Raw genomic sequence first — 16,441 nt, forward strand, 5'->3', positions numbered from 1 at the left:
ACTAAAAAAACAGTATAAGGTTAGCTGACGCGGCCGAGTCCTGGTCCTATGGAGGCCCCACGGGGGACACGCATATACTCTGCACGAGCACAATACCGTAGCAGCAGGTACCCCCGGACTGTGCACCTCACTTTACCTGACATCGCCTCCAAAACGCATGGACAGAAAGGCTGGTACGTGGACCTGGCTGAAACCAGTTAAATTATACTGCCTTGGGTCCCCAAAGTGTGGCGCTGCATGCAGATTGAGAATTGTACACAAGAGGGCTGTCCAGTATATTAATGGGGTTACTGTAGCTGTTGAGGAACGCGCTGTTGCTATGGAGCGCTTCCACTATGAGACGGGTGCTGCACTCTCTCCAGACTGACAGGTTGGGGTCTCTGCCAAGTTTAATAAGCGGGGCATGAATGTGTGTGTGTGTGTGTGTGTGTAACTGCTTTTGCTAAATATACCAGTCGAGTCATTGAAGAGTGAAATCATGAACATTTTATACATTCTTTGCTCACCCTTTCCCACAAAAAAAAGCCACGTAAACTCGTTTTGTTTTAGATTTCTCTTTTTTACTTAAAAACCATATTGAAAACAAGACACATAACTGAAGCCACCCTTCAGTTCTTGAATCTCAAGAGTGTAAACATGGACAAAAAATGATATATATAATATATAAAATATACATATAAAAATACTGCAGTTTTTTTTTTAAATTCAGCAGCGCAAACTGAATTAGTCAGTACAACTTCAAGGCCACTCTCCAAATAACTCCCTTCTTTCTTGTAGTGTCACAGATTGGGAAGACATTACTCATGCCAAGTGGGTATGCAACTGGTTAAAATGCTGATTCAAGAAGCATGTCATAGTCCTTCCAAAAACTGCATTAAGGACCAAAAGTATAGGCAAAGGGAAAAATTCTTATACATAAAAACAGTATTGAGTATTGAGTATAATGTATTTTTTTTCAAAAAATTTCCCCTTTAGAACAAATAAAAACATACTTGAGTTTCCTGAAAAAAATATTTTTGCAATTTCCCAGTTCTAGCAGACTATGTGGCAAAGCACTATCCCTTAATTAGCTTACGATGAAGCAAAAGGGAAGCAGCAGTTTTAATATTAGAATTTAATGGAGACATATCTGAGGGTGCCCCTTGTTTCCCAGTGTAAAGATAAACGGTAGCACTGCATATTGACCCCTCTAATTGTGAAGAGTTGTCTGGGAATCTTTATGTCCTTGGGGAGGCTATAGCTGTCTGGAGCACCCTGGTAACGTCTTAGAGTTCTTCAAAGAAAGCCACTCTGCACTGTGTGCTTTGAAGGGTGAGCTGAGAAGAGACAAAAAGAGAGGTTAAAGGAAGCATTGCCATCAGCAGCAATTAATACTCTTATTAAACTGTTATCTATCAGGAATGCCTACATTTACGCTTTCTTTTATCACTTTTACTCCCTGTATTCTTCTGCTGCACTGCAATTCAGAGCACAAGCTGCAAAAACTGTAATAGCAGACACATTGTCCCCAGTGTGTGGCTAAACCACATGGCCAACGTGTTTGAGTACAGTAGTGACTTCATGCTAAATAATTCAGTTCATAGCCCCAAGAATGCAGCTTATGCATTACACACTGCACACATACAAAGCTCCTACCCTCACATTCATATTAGCCTTTGACTCCCAGGCCTTTTTTTTTTTGATGCTGAAATTAAACCTGCCTAAATAAAGACTACTTAATAACAAACTCAAAAACAGAGTAACAAAATGTGTTTATTTCTTTACATTCTATAAATTATTTCTTCTCTGTGGCTTATCATGATCGTTTATATAATGCAAGCAGGGCTTCCCAGGCTTCCACAGAGTAAGCTTTGGGTACTGACACACATATAATAACCCTAGAATCATTAGGGCTGACATAGGCATTGCCAGGGTGGAAGTACCACAGCTGGCCTAGACAATGTGAGATTGGGTCCAGCGCTACACAGACCTGGCCTGGACACATGCAGAATAATAATAATACTAAGGACCAGCAAAGGAACACCTTGAAAGCAACAGCTGTTACATATACACTTAGGAAGCCAGGGTATGGATTGTACAAACATTTTGCTGTACTGGACCAGGCAGATCCGACAGTGCCACAGTTAACAAGGACTGCTGACAGATGAAAACAGTTTAGTCTATCCTCAAAAGCTTGTCACAGTATACATCAAGGCCTTAACCAAAAACACCTAAAACAACTGGAATGCATTGTTTTAGAAACATAAAATTATGGACTGAACACTGTAGTATAAAATCTTTAAGAGTAATTTCACAGCACAAAAAATAAAGTAGTTGCTGCAACTACTACCATATTTGGGGTGCTATAAGTGCACTAGAACCTCCTCATCCAAGCAGACCTTACAAGTGCTACCTGAAATTCCACATGAATATTGCAACCTATTGACATCATGCACAAATGGGGACGACACACACAACTTGCAAAGCAACAATATTAGCAATCCTTTCAAAGGGCTACTGTTTTATGTTTCATCCCACTGATGATGCATGCCAACTGTACAGAATATACAGTTAGGAATAAAGGTTTGTGACTATGTGTGTGTGTGTGTAAACAAAGGTTCTAATGTTGTGCATATGGTTTTCTTCAGTATATCCACAGCACTTGTTCTTTTCAAGTGTGCAACAGTCTTTATTTGCAGGGATCTTCAGCACTAGGAAAACATGTGACAGATTTTTAGTGGAGTTATAACAGGCAACTGGAACACAGACAAACTCTGCTAAGTTTCCGCTCTGATGCATATTGCAGGCAGAGCACTGCAGGCAGGGAGGGGGATTCCCTAGGGCTGCCTCTGGCTGCCCCCATTCTCTCTGCCGACCGGCTTAGCTCTCGCATCCAATTAAGGGTGATGCGGGGCGGCTGGCTTCCCTCAGAAAATAGAACACCTCATGTGTGAGAATCAGGGGGTGGTAGGAGGAGAGATGTAGCTGTGGGAGAAAGGAAACCCCTGCGAATGATGGGAGGGGGAATTCATCAAATTTTTAGATCATCACTTATCTCTTGACATTCAGCCGCAAGTACCCATATTATTAGGGGTTTACTGCAATTAGTTCCATATTCAGTAAATTACAGTTAAGACTGCAGGGAATACTGAACTTAGATTAATTAACACTTCCTTTAATACTATAATACACAAGGAATTCAAGGAAAAGAAATCACAGTCCCTAAAATGTTATGCAGAAGATTAAATCATTAAGAATATGAGGGGGCATTTTCTGGAGAACTTCTTATAGAGAATGTAAGCACTGAATGCTGCAGGATCTGATAAGATGGGAAGCATAGGGATCAATCGCAGAGAAAGTTGTGAGCAGCAAGTTTAAACAAATAAAATGTAATGGTGCGGATTTACTAACATAGGTGCTAAACTGCAACTTAGCGCATAGCAACCAATGAGATTGTTAATTTCATGTTTAATCTGGTTAAAGCCTAATCAAAATTAAAAGCTGATTGGTAACTATGGGCAAATATACTTTTTGCTATTTAGGCTTATGTCCCTTGGAAAGATACAGTCACCTGCGATAGATCTCTTCTGTCGTGGTTAACTAATCTCTCCAAAATGCCTTTCCACTGGCAACATCACGAATTACAGGTGGAATGGCCTACACATAGCATTGACTTTCTGAAGTCATGCAAACTTGTCTGCAGGAGGAAACTTTGTGTGATTTTGGAAAACCAAACTGATGCGTAGGCATTTCTACCAGCGATTTATATTGTTGTATTGTCAGTGGAAAGGCATTTTGGAGAGATTATTATTATCATTTATTTATAAAGCACCAACATATTCTGCAGTGCTGTACAATAAGAGATTAGTTGAACTGCGGACGACTACATTTCCTCATGGGACATCAGCCTTAGTACCTGTGTTTGTAAATAAGTATGAATTTCCGTTAACAAATCCTGGAGTGCAGACTACGGTCACACCTCCAACACCTAACTGGACTTTAGCAGTATACGGACCACTCCATAACTGACATTTAGAATGCATATATATATATATATATATACGGTATACAGATTGTGCTCGAAACGTTGGAATTTTTTCAATAAAACCACTTTTTCTTTTGTATCAAGTCCCTGTGTGTGCGGCACTCTTTCTACTATATATATATATCAAACTCAACAGTAGAAAGCACTCACAGCTACAGCATCAATCAGGTCAGTGATTTATTTCAGCATACCATCTACACGTTTCGATCACCACAGGATCGTCATCAGGATGTATGTATATATATATATATATATATATATATAGCAGGACACTTGATAGAAAAAGGGTGTATCGACAGATGTACTTTACAGCATCAGCTCTAAAGGATGGATGATGTGGGCTCAGCACAATGTTGTCATACAAGTAAAGAATGACACAGCACCCCATTAATAGTACTGAATAATGGACTAACTGGAAAATAACAGATAAGACATTTTAGAGTCTTGCACCAGAAACGTCACTACACCATAACCACTAAAGTGTTCCTAAATCACATCAGTGCAGCGCAACACTCAACACATAGAAAAAAAGGCATCCTGATTTTGTTTGGAATGGGTTATGCACACATACACACAAAAATTAGTGTTACACAGACTGTGTTAGTGGTACACACACGCTCACAATACCTGGCACACACTATGGATCACGCTCAGATGCAGACAGCTCTCCTCGCCTAACAGAAGAAAAGAAAAATGCCAGAATATTTGAACACAGTTAACTGACAGGGACCAGAGTACCACACCTCTTCCTTACGCTTAATGCTTGCACATGGTCTCAGCTCTCCATGCATGTGTGTGAGTACTGCCCATAATAACTCTCCACCTAAGCACACATAATAATTCTTTATAGCACACACATTACTATATTTAAACTTTTTCATATCTGTGTTTACCTTTTATAAATCTGTGAGTCCTTTCCCCAACTACATATGTACAAATATGCTGTTCTTTCATTACCCTGTAAATCTGTTTGCCCTGCTTTCTTTCCCATTTGTGCACATTTTTTGCATGAATCCAAGTGCATTTGAACTGCCTTGTGTATCTGTGCACGCACTGTATGCAGACTCACCTTTTTAATTGTGTTCTGTTTGCTGCCTGCATTCTCATGCATTATATCCATGGCACTTTCTCTTTCCTTCAGTTTTAAGGACTCTATTTCTGTCTTGAGCTCATTCAGCTGTTCCTGTAAGTGGCGACTCTTCTCCATGTACTCAACCCTGAGAAACAAATAAAAGTCAGAGAGCCCTTACTTACTTCAGATTATCCTTTAAAGTTAGTACCACAGATGTGAAATTGGAACTCCATGCCCTGAATGACACAAACAAAAAGACCCATGGACTAAGCAACTAAAACAAATGGGAATGAAGCATGTATATTCATAGGGTTTCCTTATGTGTGCATTCTTAGTCCAGGATAAGTCCAACAAAACTACACACTTGGTGTTGTAAGCTGGAGACTTCATTCCTAATAAGCAGAAAGAAATCAGTTTACTGACATGCTTACAGACCCATGCAGATTTAACAGAAGCACACACAAGTTTAAACAGGATAAAAGTGCTGCTCTAACATGTGACTCATCCTGTGAAAATGGGCATAACTGGTTTAGAGGATGCATGGAAAATGTTTATTTCTATTATGCAACCCCTGTTTGTTGTACTGCAGTACTAAGTTTTGGATTTCCTCATTTATTTGATTCCACCCCCTCCTTTTGCAGAACACTGCAGCCAAGGCATTTTACTAACGATTTTGGTCTGTGGTGAAAAATTCAACAGGAGAATATTGACAAATCTGCACCCTGAAGTAGGGAAATATTTAATTGGAAGTTAAGAGCAGGTTGTGTGGATAATATGGAGGGGGGTTCTTTATAAGCATAGGATTCCAGGATATTAGGCCCTTTTAAAAACTATCTATAAAGGATTTAGAAGTGCTGTGTCAGTGGCAGCTATGCCACCCTAACCAGTCCAGTGTAGACAATATTTTATTTAATAGTACTTTATATTTGGCAAAATTTCAGTAAGTTCAATAGATGTATATTTACAGTAGGACTAGTACATCTGGTTTTGGTGTTACAATAAGTAAAATTATCTGAAAAGTCTGAAAATGTTTTTCCCCTCTCAATAGCTTTTGTTCAAATGTTTACAGTACTGAATGGGGCTTTCCAAATATAAAATATCTAGATTTTTTACCTGCTGTGGAAAACATTATAGTAAATTTTCCATAAAATGTTCTATGCCCAAGAACAAATTTCCTATGTGCACGTTTATTTAATACTGCAACTGGATGTCTGTAATACAGCTTATAATACAAGTGATAATTTATTAGGTGTGCAACATAATGACCTTCATTATCTGTAACTCTGTTATATTCCATTATACGAATTTCTGTTCATACTTAAAGTGCGGCTCACCTTTAAGTTAGCTTTTAATATATAATTTATAGAATAATTATAGACTGTCCTATACCTAGAAATTGGTCTTCATTTTTTTTTCCAAGTCCTTGAATTATTTGCATTCCTCTTCTACATCTTTGCAGCAAATGAGGGTCACTGACCCAGACACCTAAAAACCTATTGCTCTGTGAGCTTACAATGTTATTAATGCAGGCCCCCTCCTATTCATATTTTAGTCTCTCATTGAAACCACTGCCTGGTTGCTAAAGTAAACAAGAACCAAGCAACCAGATAGCTACTGAAATTCCAAACTGGAGAGCTGTTGAAGAAAAAGCTAAATAACAAAAAACACAAATAAAAAAATGAAAACCAAATGCAAATTGCCTCAGAATATCATTGTTTACATCTTAATAAAAGATCATTTAAAGGTGAACAACCCCTATAACAAGGTCCTAACTATTAAGTGAATTTCTTTTTCCATTTGCTCACTTCTCCTTTTCAATTTCCATGGACAGACGCTTCATATCTGTGTCCTTGAAATCGTAGGGTAGACTATCACTGAGCATGCTGAAGCTTGGCACATCTGTAGGTGGCACAGTGCTGCTGCTGCTGGCGGCCCCTGCTGCTTGCTGTGGAATGACATAGTTTAGATTTAGATGAATTCCATGCATATTCTTGGAACAGTAATTGCAAAGTTCAAGTCTGACAAAATATATAGCAAAACATGAAGTGTCCTTGTTTTGATACCTGGGCTGAATTTCTAAAAATTACTTTGTGCTAAATACTAAAGGTCATATTTCCTTTGCAAGGTAGTGATAATATAATGGAACAGTCAAACTGCTGTTTAAAAAAAGTAAATACCTTCCATTCTACAAAGTTTGGAAAACACTCCCTTTTTGCAGTGTGTGTTTTATGACTGAGCCTGTCTTTAATCAAACCTCCATCAAATATGAAAGGGAGCTGGAGGTAACGAACCCCTCTTACGCCATATCAGTTTGAGATATACCTGGCCAAAGCATGTTTTTCCACTGCCCCTGAGCAGAGTCAAGATTGCATTTGAGCCTGGAGTGGGCTCTGAAGTAGATATGCTAGCATTATTATTTATATATTATTATTACTTACTGTTAATTACAGAAAGTTTAGCTATTAATGGTTTACGTGATCTACTAAAGTTTATGTAATCTCTTTTTTTGGGTGGCTATTTGCTATCACTCAAGGAATTCTGCCTGGGAAGAGGTGCACACCTAATCACAGGAACACCCAGGATAAAATTATGCCTAGCACTACAAACAGCAAATTTTTGTGATTCTGAATTAACCCTTTAAAATATGCAGTCTTGACATTTACATGACATATTTCAGGTGATGTAGATTCTACATTATTATTCTACACTTTTGTATTTCATGGGAATCCAGCTTGCACTTCTGCAAGCCAGCACGTAACAGGTTAATTAAATAGCTTGCTGCCAAAAAATGAATAGTTTTAAGAAGAATTCCAGATGATATGACACCAGTTTAGGTGTTACATTTACATAGTAATCATAACATAGTGAATTCCACCACCTGTAGGAATAAAATATGTGTCTGTTTCCTCAAACGTGGCCAGCAAGTCATGCACAGACACACAGGGCATGTACAATACATGTTTTGATCAGGGCTGTGGAGTCGGAGTCGAGGAGTCGGAGGCAATTTTGGGTACCTGGAGTCGGAAAAAAATTAACCGACTCCTACTAAATTTAAATACGAATAAAAAAAATAAATAAAGCAAGTTTAAATGTCCCAATTCACAAACAGTCATAATTAATTACTTCTCTGCTAGAGTAAAGCCCAATGCAAAGCCAGTAGTTCTGTGGTTAAATGACATGTATGTCTCCTTCCTTTCCTTCAATGAATGTATAAAATACATTAGCATATTAAAAACAGAGGAGTCGGAGTCGGAAGTATCAGAAACTGAGGAGTCGAAGTATTTATCTACCGACTCCACAGCCCTGGTTTTGATATCAGTGATGCAGATCCATATGTAGCTCTTTTATTATTGTGCTGTTGCTGTATGTTTTCTTACACTTCTGGACCCAAAGCTAGGCATAAGTGAAATATGTTTTAGGTTTCCTATGACAGTTTTCATTTAAGAATAGATACAATTAAATCATTATGTACTGAAAACTGACAAACAGCTTCTATATCCTACTGAATGCCCAGGATGGGTAACATAAATACAAACTTCATAAACCCACTTCTTAATGTTATATATAAGTAACACTATTAAAGAAAGTTTTATGGGGGAATAAGGAATAAAATCATCTACAAAACATCCCATTGAAATACTTCAGTTTTTTTTACAGGTTTCAAATTAGTGCTGGGCAGTTTTATGTTGACCAATATAAAGGTTTTAAAAACACCACATATTAAGGCTACGCTGAGAATTGCAATGTATGATATAACCCTTAAAGAGGATTTACACTATAAAAATTATTTAAATCTTGTTTCCTTCAGTCTTGGAATTCACAATCACAGCAAGCAAGCAGTTGCCATTTTGTGGCACTGTTATTAAGACAAGCTTTTTATCACCCCGAAATCTTGTTTATGTGCCAGAATGGGGGGAGGGACAACATGCACATGCCCAAACACTGGCTACAGAATTAGATAGTAAGGAGGGGGTAAGTAAGAACTGCAGTGACATCATGGACAGTGCAGAGTTGAAAGTAAAAGTAAGTGTTGCCCCGCCCCGTGAGGCAGGCACTATATGTGACTAATTGACAGCTGGGATTTTTAAATAGCTTTATAATGGGTATGGATGTGTTCATAAAGGAATTTGAATTTAATACATAATTTTAAAAGGATTTTTATCATACAGCTTTGTGTGTCTGTGTGACAGGTCCTCTTTAAACTGCCTTGCTAAATACAGTTATCTAGTTTAACATACAGTTGGGTTGAGGCAGGAGTTCATACCACCGTCACCTGCTCTATTAAAAACAGAAAACTGCTGATCATAATACCTGACTGTATGCACATGTATGTCATCTGGGGTGAAAAAATGTACAGATCACAATTAGATTGCAATTGTCTTGCCAAATGATAATTTTACCTGTCACTGCACCAACTTGTAAGCCGAAATGTGCATCCTCATATGAGGAAGTGGCTGCTATTCCTCTCGTTTGATCTACTCATTCTGGCCAATATATGGCACTTCCCACCTGATATGAATAAGCCTGTACACTGGTATGTAAATTTACTGAACATTGCAACCAGACAGCTCAAATCTCACGGTGCAGAGAGGAGGAGCATAATAGCAAATAATTTAGACAGACTGCATGTTCTCCTAAACTTCAAAAGAGTTTGTTATGAAGTCTCCAGCAACAGTGACCTACGCTCCCTTTACATGTTGTCAGAACTATTTGCCTAATTAGGGGCCTCCAGCTCTTTTCTATTTATGAGATATAGACATCTGATTCAAATCACATGAACGGGAAGGTTACTGCTATTTAGACAGCTCACCATATAGGAGGTTTTACTAGATATCTCTAGAAGCTTTTGCTTAGCTCGACGTTCTGAATCCCGAGCCTCTTGCAAGTCTTGCTTGAGTTGCTCAGCTTCCTTAACTCTAAACAACACGAGAGAATGAAAGCAGTTAAAACAACTTAGTTCAAAAAGAAGCATACAGGGGCTCATTTATCAAAATTGGGCACATTTGTACCTGGTGCCCATACACATGAAGATTCGCTCGCTTGGCGAGGTTGCCAAGCAAGCGGATCTTTACCCGATATCCCCACCTATGGGTGGGCGACATCGGGGGAACATGTGGGCAGTTCGGGGACCGCATCAACAAGCAAAACTGGGGGACAAAAGCTGCCATTTGTAACTTGCAACATGCTTAGCTGTTGCTAAAATACAACTCTCAACATGCTGGTGTTAGTCCCTTAATAGCAGCAGAAGCCCGCAGGTTAAAGATTACTTTGGTAAAAAAAAGTAAAACAAGAATAACTATTACAAGGAATGAAAAAAGGCAGTGTCAAATGCAAACTTTACCTCCGTTCTGATTCCTCTGCCATCTTTATTGCCAGCATTTCTGTCTCCATGACCTTTTGCTCCATTAACCGCTTTTCTTCCTCATTGCGAATGGCTGTGGCTTTGATTCTTTGCATTTCTTGTTCAGCCTCTGCTGCTTTCTGGGCCAGTAGTTTGGCTTCCTCTTCTGTGATCTGAGCTTTTTCTGCCAGTAGGTCAGCAGTCTCCTCTGACCGCATCTAGGGAGAACAGCAATACAGAGCTGTTTATTAGCAATCCCAGATACAAGAGACCTCAAATAGTAACAGAAGCCTGACGATGCTGCAAACAGCTTTCATTCCCCATTAGCACAATGACTTCTCACATGTTTAGTTAGAAAGTCATTCAAGCTTAGATATGTATGGGTAACACTATTAATAAATCATGAAATACCTGGCTCTACAGACAAGTCTTACCAATGCATCATTGGCCATCTGAGCCTCTTCTTTTAGCTGCAGCAGCCTTCTTTCCAGCTCATCCCGGGCTCTTTCCGCCTCTTCCCTCAGTTGTTTTTCCCGTGCCAGGCGTTGCCGTTCCATCTATAGAGATGCAACAAGTTAAAAGTGATACAAGGGACTACTAAGGCATAACAAGGATTTTTTTTTTTTTAACAAGTTTCAACAATCCATAAGAGTATAAACCTGTCTTTAAAAGCTGTGGCGCTGTGTTATTAAATACAACCAAACCTTAGAGTAAAAACTTGTCTCAGCAGCCACACCCATCACAGAACACATTATTATGGTTTTTAATATGCATTGTGATATGTAGACATCCTTAAAATTAATTTGAAATCACCGGCAGGACCTCTGCTGCCACCCTGTTTTCTCAACCTTGTGCATGTGTTGTTTATAACCCTATTATGCGGCTGTACTGAAAATGGTAGTTATTTATGAATTAAACATGAAGGTAAAACAAAGATCTGTCTCAGATATAGAGCTTTACAACTATTTATTTAGACTCATGCTTTGCAAGAATAAAATATTTTGTTAATTGCGTTTAGTTAATGAAAGCTCTGAAAGGGAGAAAAATAAACAGCGGGAAGAAGCACTTCCTCACAGTGTTAGTGTTTAATAATTAAAAATGCTATACTTGAACCTGTACTAACACTGACCCCTTGTGGTTCACCCTTGCAGTAAAACAGACCTGTATTCTAGTCAAGCGTAATCATGTGGATACAAGTCAATGACTTGTAGGCAGGGTGTTAGAATGTTACATGTTGTGAAGGTGTCACTGTGACATCCTTTTCCCCTTGATGGCATTATTAACATTCTTGCCTGGCTGCAACTGGACTTTACATTGCTGCCACTGAGGAATTTTAGAATAATTCAAACGTAACCTATTAAGGACACACAAGACCAGTCTTCTTTTCTGAAATTTCATAAGAATGACCACCATGAAAATTATTTAAAGGAAAACTATACCCCCAGAATGAATACCTAACTAACAGATAGTTTATGTTAAGTGACCTATTAAAGAATCTCGGCAAACTGGAATATATATATATATATATATATATATATACACATATATATATCAAAATAAAACAGCCAGCACCAAGGGTCTTTGTGTTTCAAAAAATCTCTCGTGTATTAAAATTGCATGTACAACCGACGTTTCGGTCCCTTTTGGGACCTTTTTACACACACACATATATATATATATATATATATATATAGCAAGACAATGAGCCGCACACGCAGGGACTTTTTTAGAAAACAAAAAATTTCTTTAATGAAAACGATCCATATATATATATAATCAAAAAAAAATCGGCACTCACCGTTTCAAGAGCACTAGCCGGGTGCTAACCAAAAAGTAAACAATAGATGTGTAGAAAGCACTCACAGCATATAAAAGTAAAACAAAAATGTATTTGTTTATTAGCTCATCGCATCTACGCGTTTCGATCCTAATAGGATCCTGATGACGATCCTATTAGGATCGAAACGCGTAGATGCGATGAGCTAATAAACAAATACATTTTTGTTTTACTTTTATATGCTGTGAGTGCTTTCTACACATCTATTTTATATATATATATATATATATATACACACCATTTAGTGATGGGCTGTGTGCTCCCTCAGAGATCACCTGACAGGAAATAATGCAGCTCTAACTGTAACAGGAAGTAGCATGGAAGCAAAAGCAGAACTCTGTCCATTAATTGGCCGATGTGGCCTAGCATGTATGTGTGCCTTGGCTTGATAGTGTGCACTGTGAATCCTATGATCCCAGAAGGCGGCCCTTAATTCCTTCTAAACTAGTAGTTTTCCTGAAGCAAATAGATCAGTAAAAGCAAAGCAACAGTACATTATATTTTAATTATTTTAAAACACTGTATCTGGTGTTATTGTTCCTTTCAAAGTAATTAAAACATAATGTACTGTTTACTCTGCACTGGTAAATTGGTGTGTTTGCTTCAGGAATCCTATAAATAAAACAATGCTGCTGTGTAGCCCTGGGGGCAGCCATTCAAGCTAAAAGAAAGGAGAAAAGGCACAGGTTACATAGCAGATAACAGACCAGTAGAATACATGGGTATTTTATCTGTTATCTGCTATGTAACCTGTGCCTTTTCTCCTTTCTTTTAGCTTGAATGGCTGCCCCCATGGCTACACAGCAACTTATATATATAACTATAGTAATGTTGCTAAAGCAAACACAAAACTTTTACCAGTACAGGGCAACAGTCAATTATATTTTAATCACTTTAAAAATAGGGATGCTCCAAATCCAGAATGGTCCTGGACAAACTGAATCTGAATCCTTAAAATCGTGTGACTTTATCACATAGACAAGGAAGGTGAACATTTTTCACTACTCACAGATCTTTTTACTTCTGTGCCTTTATTTGCATGTGCTGATTCGGGGTTCAGCTGAATCCCAAAATAGTGGATTTGGTGCATCCCTAAAACACTTTCAGTTTTTGGTGTTACTGTTCCTTTAACTGTTACCAGGCCCAATCTGGACCACTCAATGGGATATACTGACAATTGCAGCACCTTAAAGGGATTAGGGTTCATCAAAACAAGTGGCAACAAACTCTGCCACCCAAGGCAGTGATCCCCAACCAGTGGCTCATGAGCAACATGTAACTCACCATCCCCTTTGATGTTGCTCCCAGTCGCCTCAAAGTAGGTGCCCATTTTTACATTTCTGGCTTGAAGACAAGTTTTGGAAGCATATAGACACAGTTTTTGTCCAAGCAGAGCCTTGTGCAGGTTAGGAGTTCACATGGGCTACCAAATAACCAATCACAGGCCCTTATTTAGCATCCTTAAGGAACCTTTTTCACGCTTGTGTGGCTCACCAAGATATGGATGATAAGTAAAAAAGGTTGGAAATCCCTGCTCTAAGGGCTATGACACACTGAGCTATTTCCAGCCTACTACAAAATAGACAATACTTATTTTCTCTACATGTGTTTTAGCAGATACAATATTGAGAATTGTCTCTGCTAAAACACATGTAGAGGAAATCATCAGTACTGTCTATTCTGTAGCTGGTTGCAAGCAGCTCTGTGTGTCATTACCCTAAAACTTTAAAATCAAGTAACAAAAATGGTTCTTCAGTGCCCTGGGAAAAGTACCATTCTGAAAAAAGAGCTCAGACAAAGTACTGTGTAAAAAAACAACTGTATGAAAATTAGACTATGCTTTTACCATACAAAAACAATACAATAATATGCATATTATTCTCAGCAAAATGATACTCATGCAATGTGTGCTCATTTCAAAATCATCCTAAGCAGTGTTACAGTTTCAATTATTTCTGTTAAAAACAATAAATTCATTATATGGGTATAATTTAGTGTGCATATCCTCTATAAATTTGCATTTGTATGTACAAATCAAAGCTATGACAACAGTTGATAATCTCTAAACAGCTATTGAGATCCTAATGCTCATAAACAGAATGCTTATGTTGTGGTCTACTGATAATGCAACAAGACATAGCAACATTTATAAATGCAAATATGTAGACTAAATAATTTTTGCACCCAATGAAAAATGCCCATAACCGTTACAATGGAATTCCTCTCTTTCACCTGCCAAATGTATCTGCAGTGTGACATCAGTCCTATTTAATGAACAATGTAAACAGAAAGTTACATTCGATTTTCTGCTGAGAATATAAGCAAATATGGTTCAGATATTATACAACCATAACATAAAGGTCTTTAGCCTAGCCAACATACTCTGCCATAGTAAAACATATCAAATCATCTCCCACACTATTTACCACATTTAGAGAAAATGGACATCTGAATGCTGTAAAAATGAGATGTTATCCAGTGAACTGTGCGCGGAGGACTCTGGAGAAATCAAAACCAGATGGTAGAATGAACAGGGCTGCAGCAGTAAGGCTTGACCCGATTGCCAAGAAGAGCAAATATGGAGATCATTCAGCAGTATAGATATTGAACAAACAGTAGAAGCAGCTGGCAACAACAATAAAGGAAGTGCTGGCAGCAGGGAAATGTAGCTGGTCTGCCAAGCCGCAATTAAAGGTGGCCCTACACATTCAGATTTTAGTCTTTTTCGAACGAATGTACAGATATTGATCATATGCTTAAATGCAACAATCTAAAACTAACATTCAGAGTGAAATTGTAGGATAAAGCCCTAAAAATAACAAATCGAAGGATGCTCCGAACATAAAATAATGAACAATTGTACGAAAGTTATGTTCCAGAAATTGTAGGTCACCTAAGGGTATCGTCAGATACACAATACATTCACATTTTTTATCAATACCCAACTGTTTCTTGTACAATTATATATAGTGCATGTACAGTCAGCTTAAGAGGGAAACCAATACAAAAAAAACATGATGTAAAGAAATTGCAGGACAGAATGAGAAATCAGAAGCCAATATGAATAGAGTGAAGAACTTAACTGCCCCCATAAATCTGTAATACCTAAAGTCAAAGAAGAGTAAACCTATAGCAAATAAAGCCAGATGGTTTAGAAAAACGAGCAAAAACAACCAAACCTTGCAATTAACACAATAAATGACGGAGTCTAGATCACTTTCTGTAAAATATTGCCAATTTTGCTCCACAAATGGGATGGTTCACCTTTAATTAACTTTTAGTATGTATAGAATGTACTATTCCTATCAACTTTGCAATTGGTCTTCATTTCTGTTCCATAGTTTATATATCTTTCCAGCTTTTAAATGAAAACAAAAGGCAAAATCACTTGGGGGTGCCAAAATGTTAGGCACCCCCAAGTGACTTTAACAGCTTACCTCGTACCCGGGCTGGTGCCCCTGTTAGGAGAAAACAGCACCAGCCCGGGGTACCTGGAGCGGATCGCTTCCTTCTTCCTGCTTCCGTTGCTGAAATGCCAGCGGTGGGCGCAAGCGCAGTAGAGTGAAAAGCCGACTTTAATGTTTAAATTCGGCTTTTCACTCTACTGCGCATGCGCGCGCAGCGAATCAGGAAGAAGGAAGCGCCGCCAGCTACCCCGGGCTGGTGCTGTTCCCTCCTCACAGGGGCACCAGCCCGGGGTAAAAGGTGGTCAAAGTCACTTGGGGGTGCCTAACATTTTGGCACCCCCAAGTGACTTTGACTTTCTTTTTCCTTTAAATGGGCGTCACTGACCCCGGCAGTGCTCTGTAAGCTTACAATTTTGTTATTTCTATTCAGTCCCTCGCGTATTCCAGCATTTCATGCAACCCTTTGCCTGGTTGCTAAGGTAAACAAGACACTAGCAACCTGATAGGGGCTGAAATTCCAAACTGGAGATCTGCCTAATAAAAATCTAAATAACTGAAAAACCACGAAAAAAATATAAAGTAAAAACCAACTGCAAGAATTGCAGAATGTCTTTCATATTAACAGTTAATTTAAATGTATACAAGAATAGCAAGATAGGAGGATTCTGCCACAACCTGGAAATACACAAAATTCTCATTCCTTGATTTGTTTAAAGCTCAACCAATGAGCTTCTTTGTAGGGAAAGGACAGTCAAATCTC

At 38.5% G+C, this 16,441-nt stretch overlaps 1 protein-coding gene across 2 annotated transcripts in view; it reads right to left on the minus strand.

Annotated features, from left to right (window-relative positions):
• Window positions 1–538: 538 nt before the first annotated feature.
• Window positions 539–16,441, minus strand: part of nf2 (neurofibromin 2 (merlin)) — a 37,677-nt gene continuing 21,774 nt past the window's right edge. The window contains exons 11-17 of one of the 2 annotated variants that reach the window (NM_001078894.1): window positions 10,872–10,994; window positions 10,438–10,655; window positions 9,907–10,012; window positions 6,902–7,041; window positions 5,094–5,241; window positions 4,652–4,698; window positions 539–1,316 (exon numbers count right to left, since the gene is read on the minus strand). In NM_001078894.1, the coding sequence (NP_001072362.1) occupies window positions 4,675–4,698; window positions 5,094–5,241; window positions 6,902–7,041; window positions 9,907–10,012; window positions 10,438–10,655; window positions 10,872–10,994 (759 nt within the window). In that variant the 3' untranslated portion in view covers window positions 539–1,316; window positions 4,652–4,674. The remainder of the gene's footprint in view (window positions 1,317–4,651; window positions 4,699–5,093; window positions 5,242–6,901; window positions 7,042–9,906; window positions 10,013–10,437; window positions 10,656–10,871; window positions 10,995–16,441) is intronic. The other variant, XM_012965200.3, reaches the window with a different exon arrangement.

Source organism: Xenopus tropicalis, chromosome 1 (genome assembly GCF_000004195.4).
Source record: "Xenopus tropicalis strain Nigerian chromosome 1, UCB_Xtro_10.0, whole genome shotgun sequence".
Classification (NCBI taxonomy): Eukaryota; Metazoa; Chordata; class Amphibia; order Anura; family Pipidae; genus Xenopus; species Xenopus tropicalis.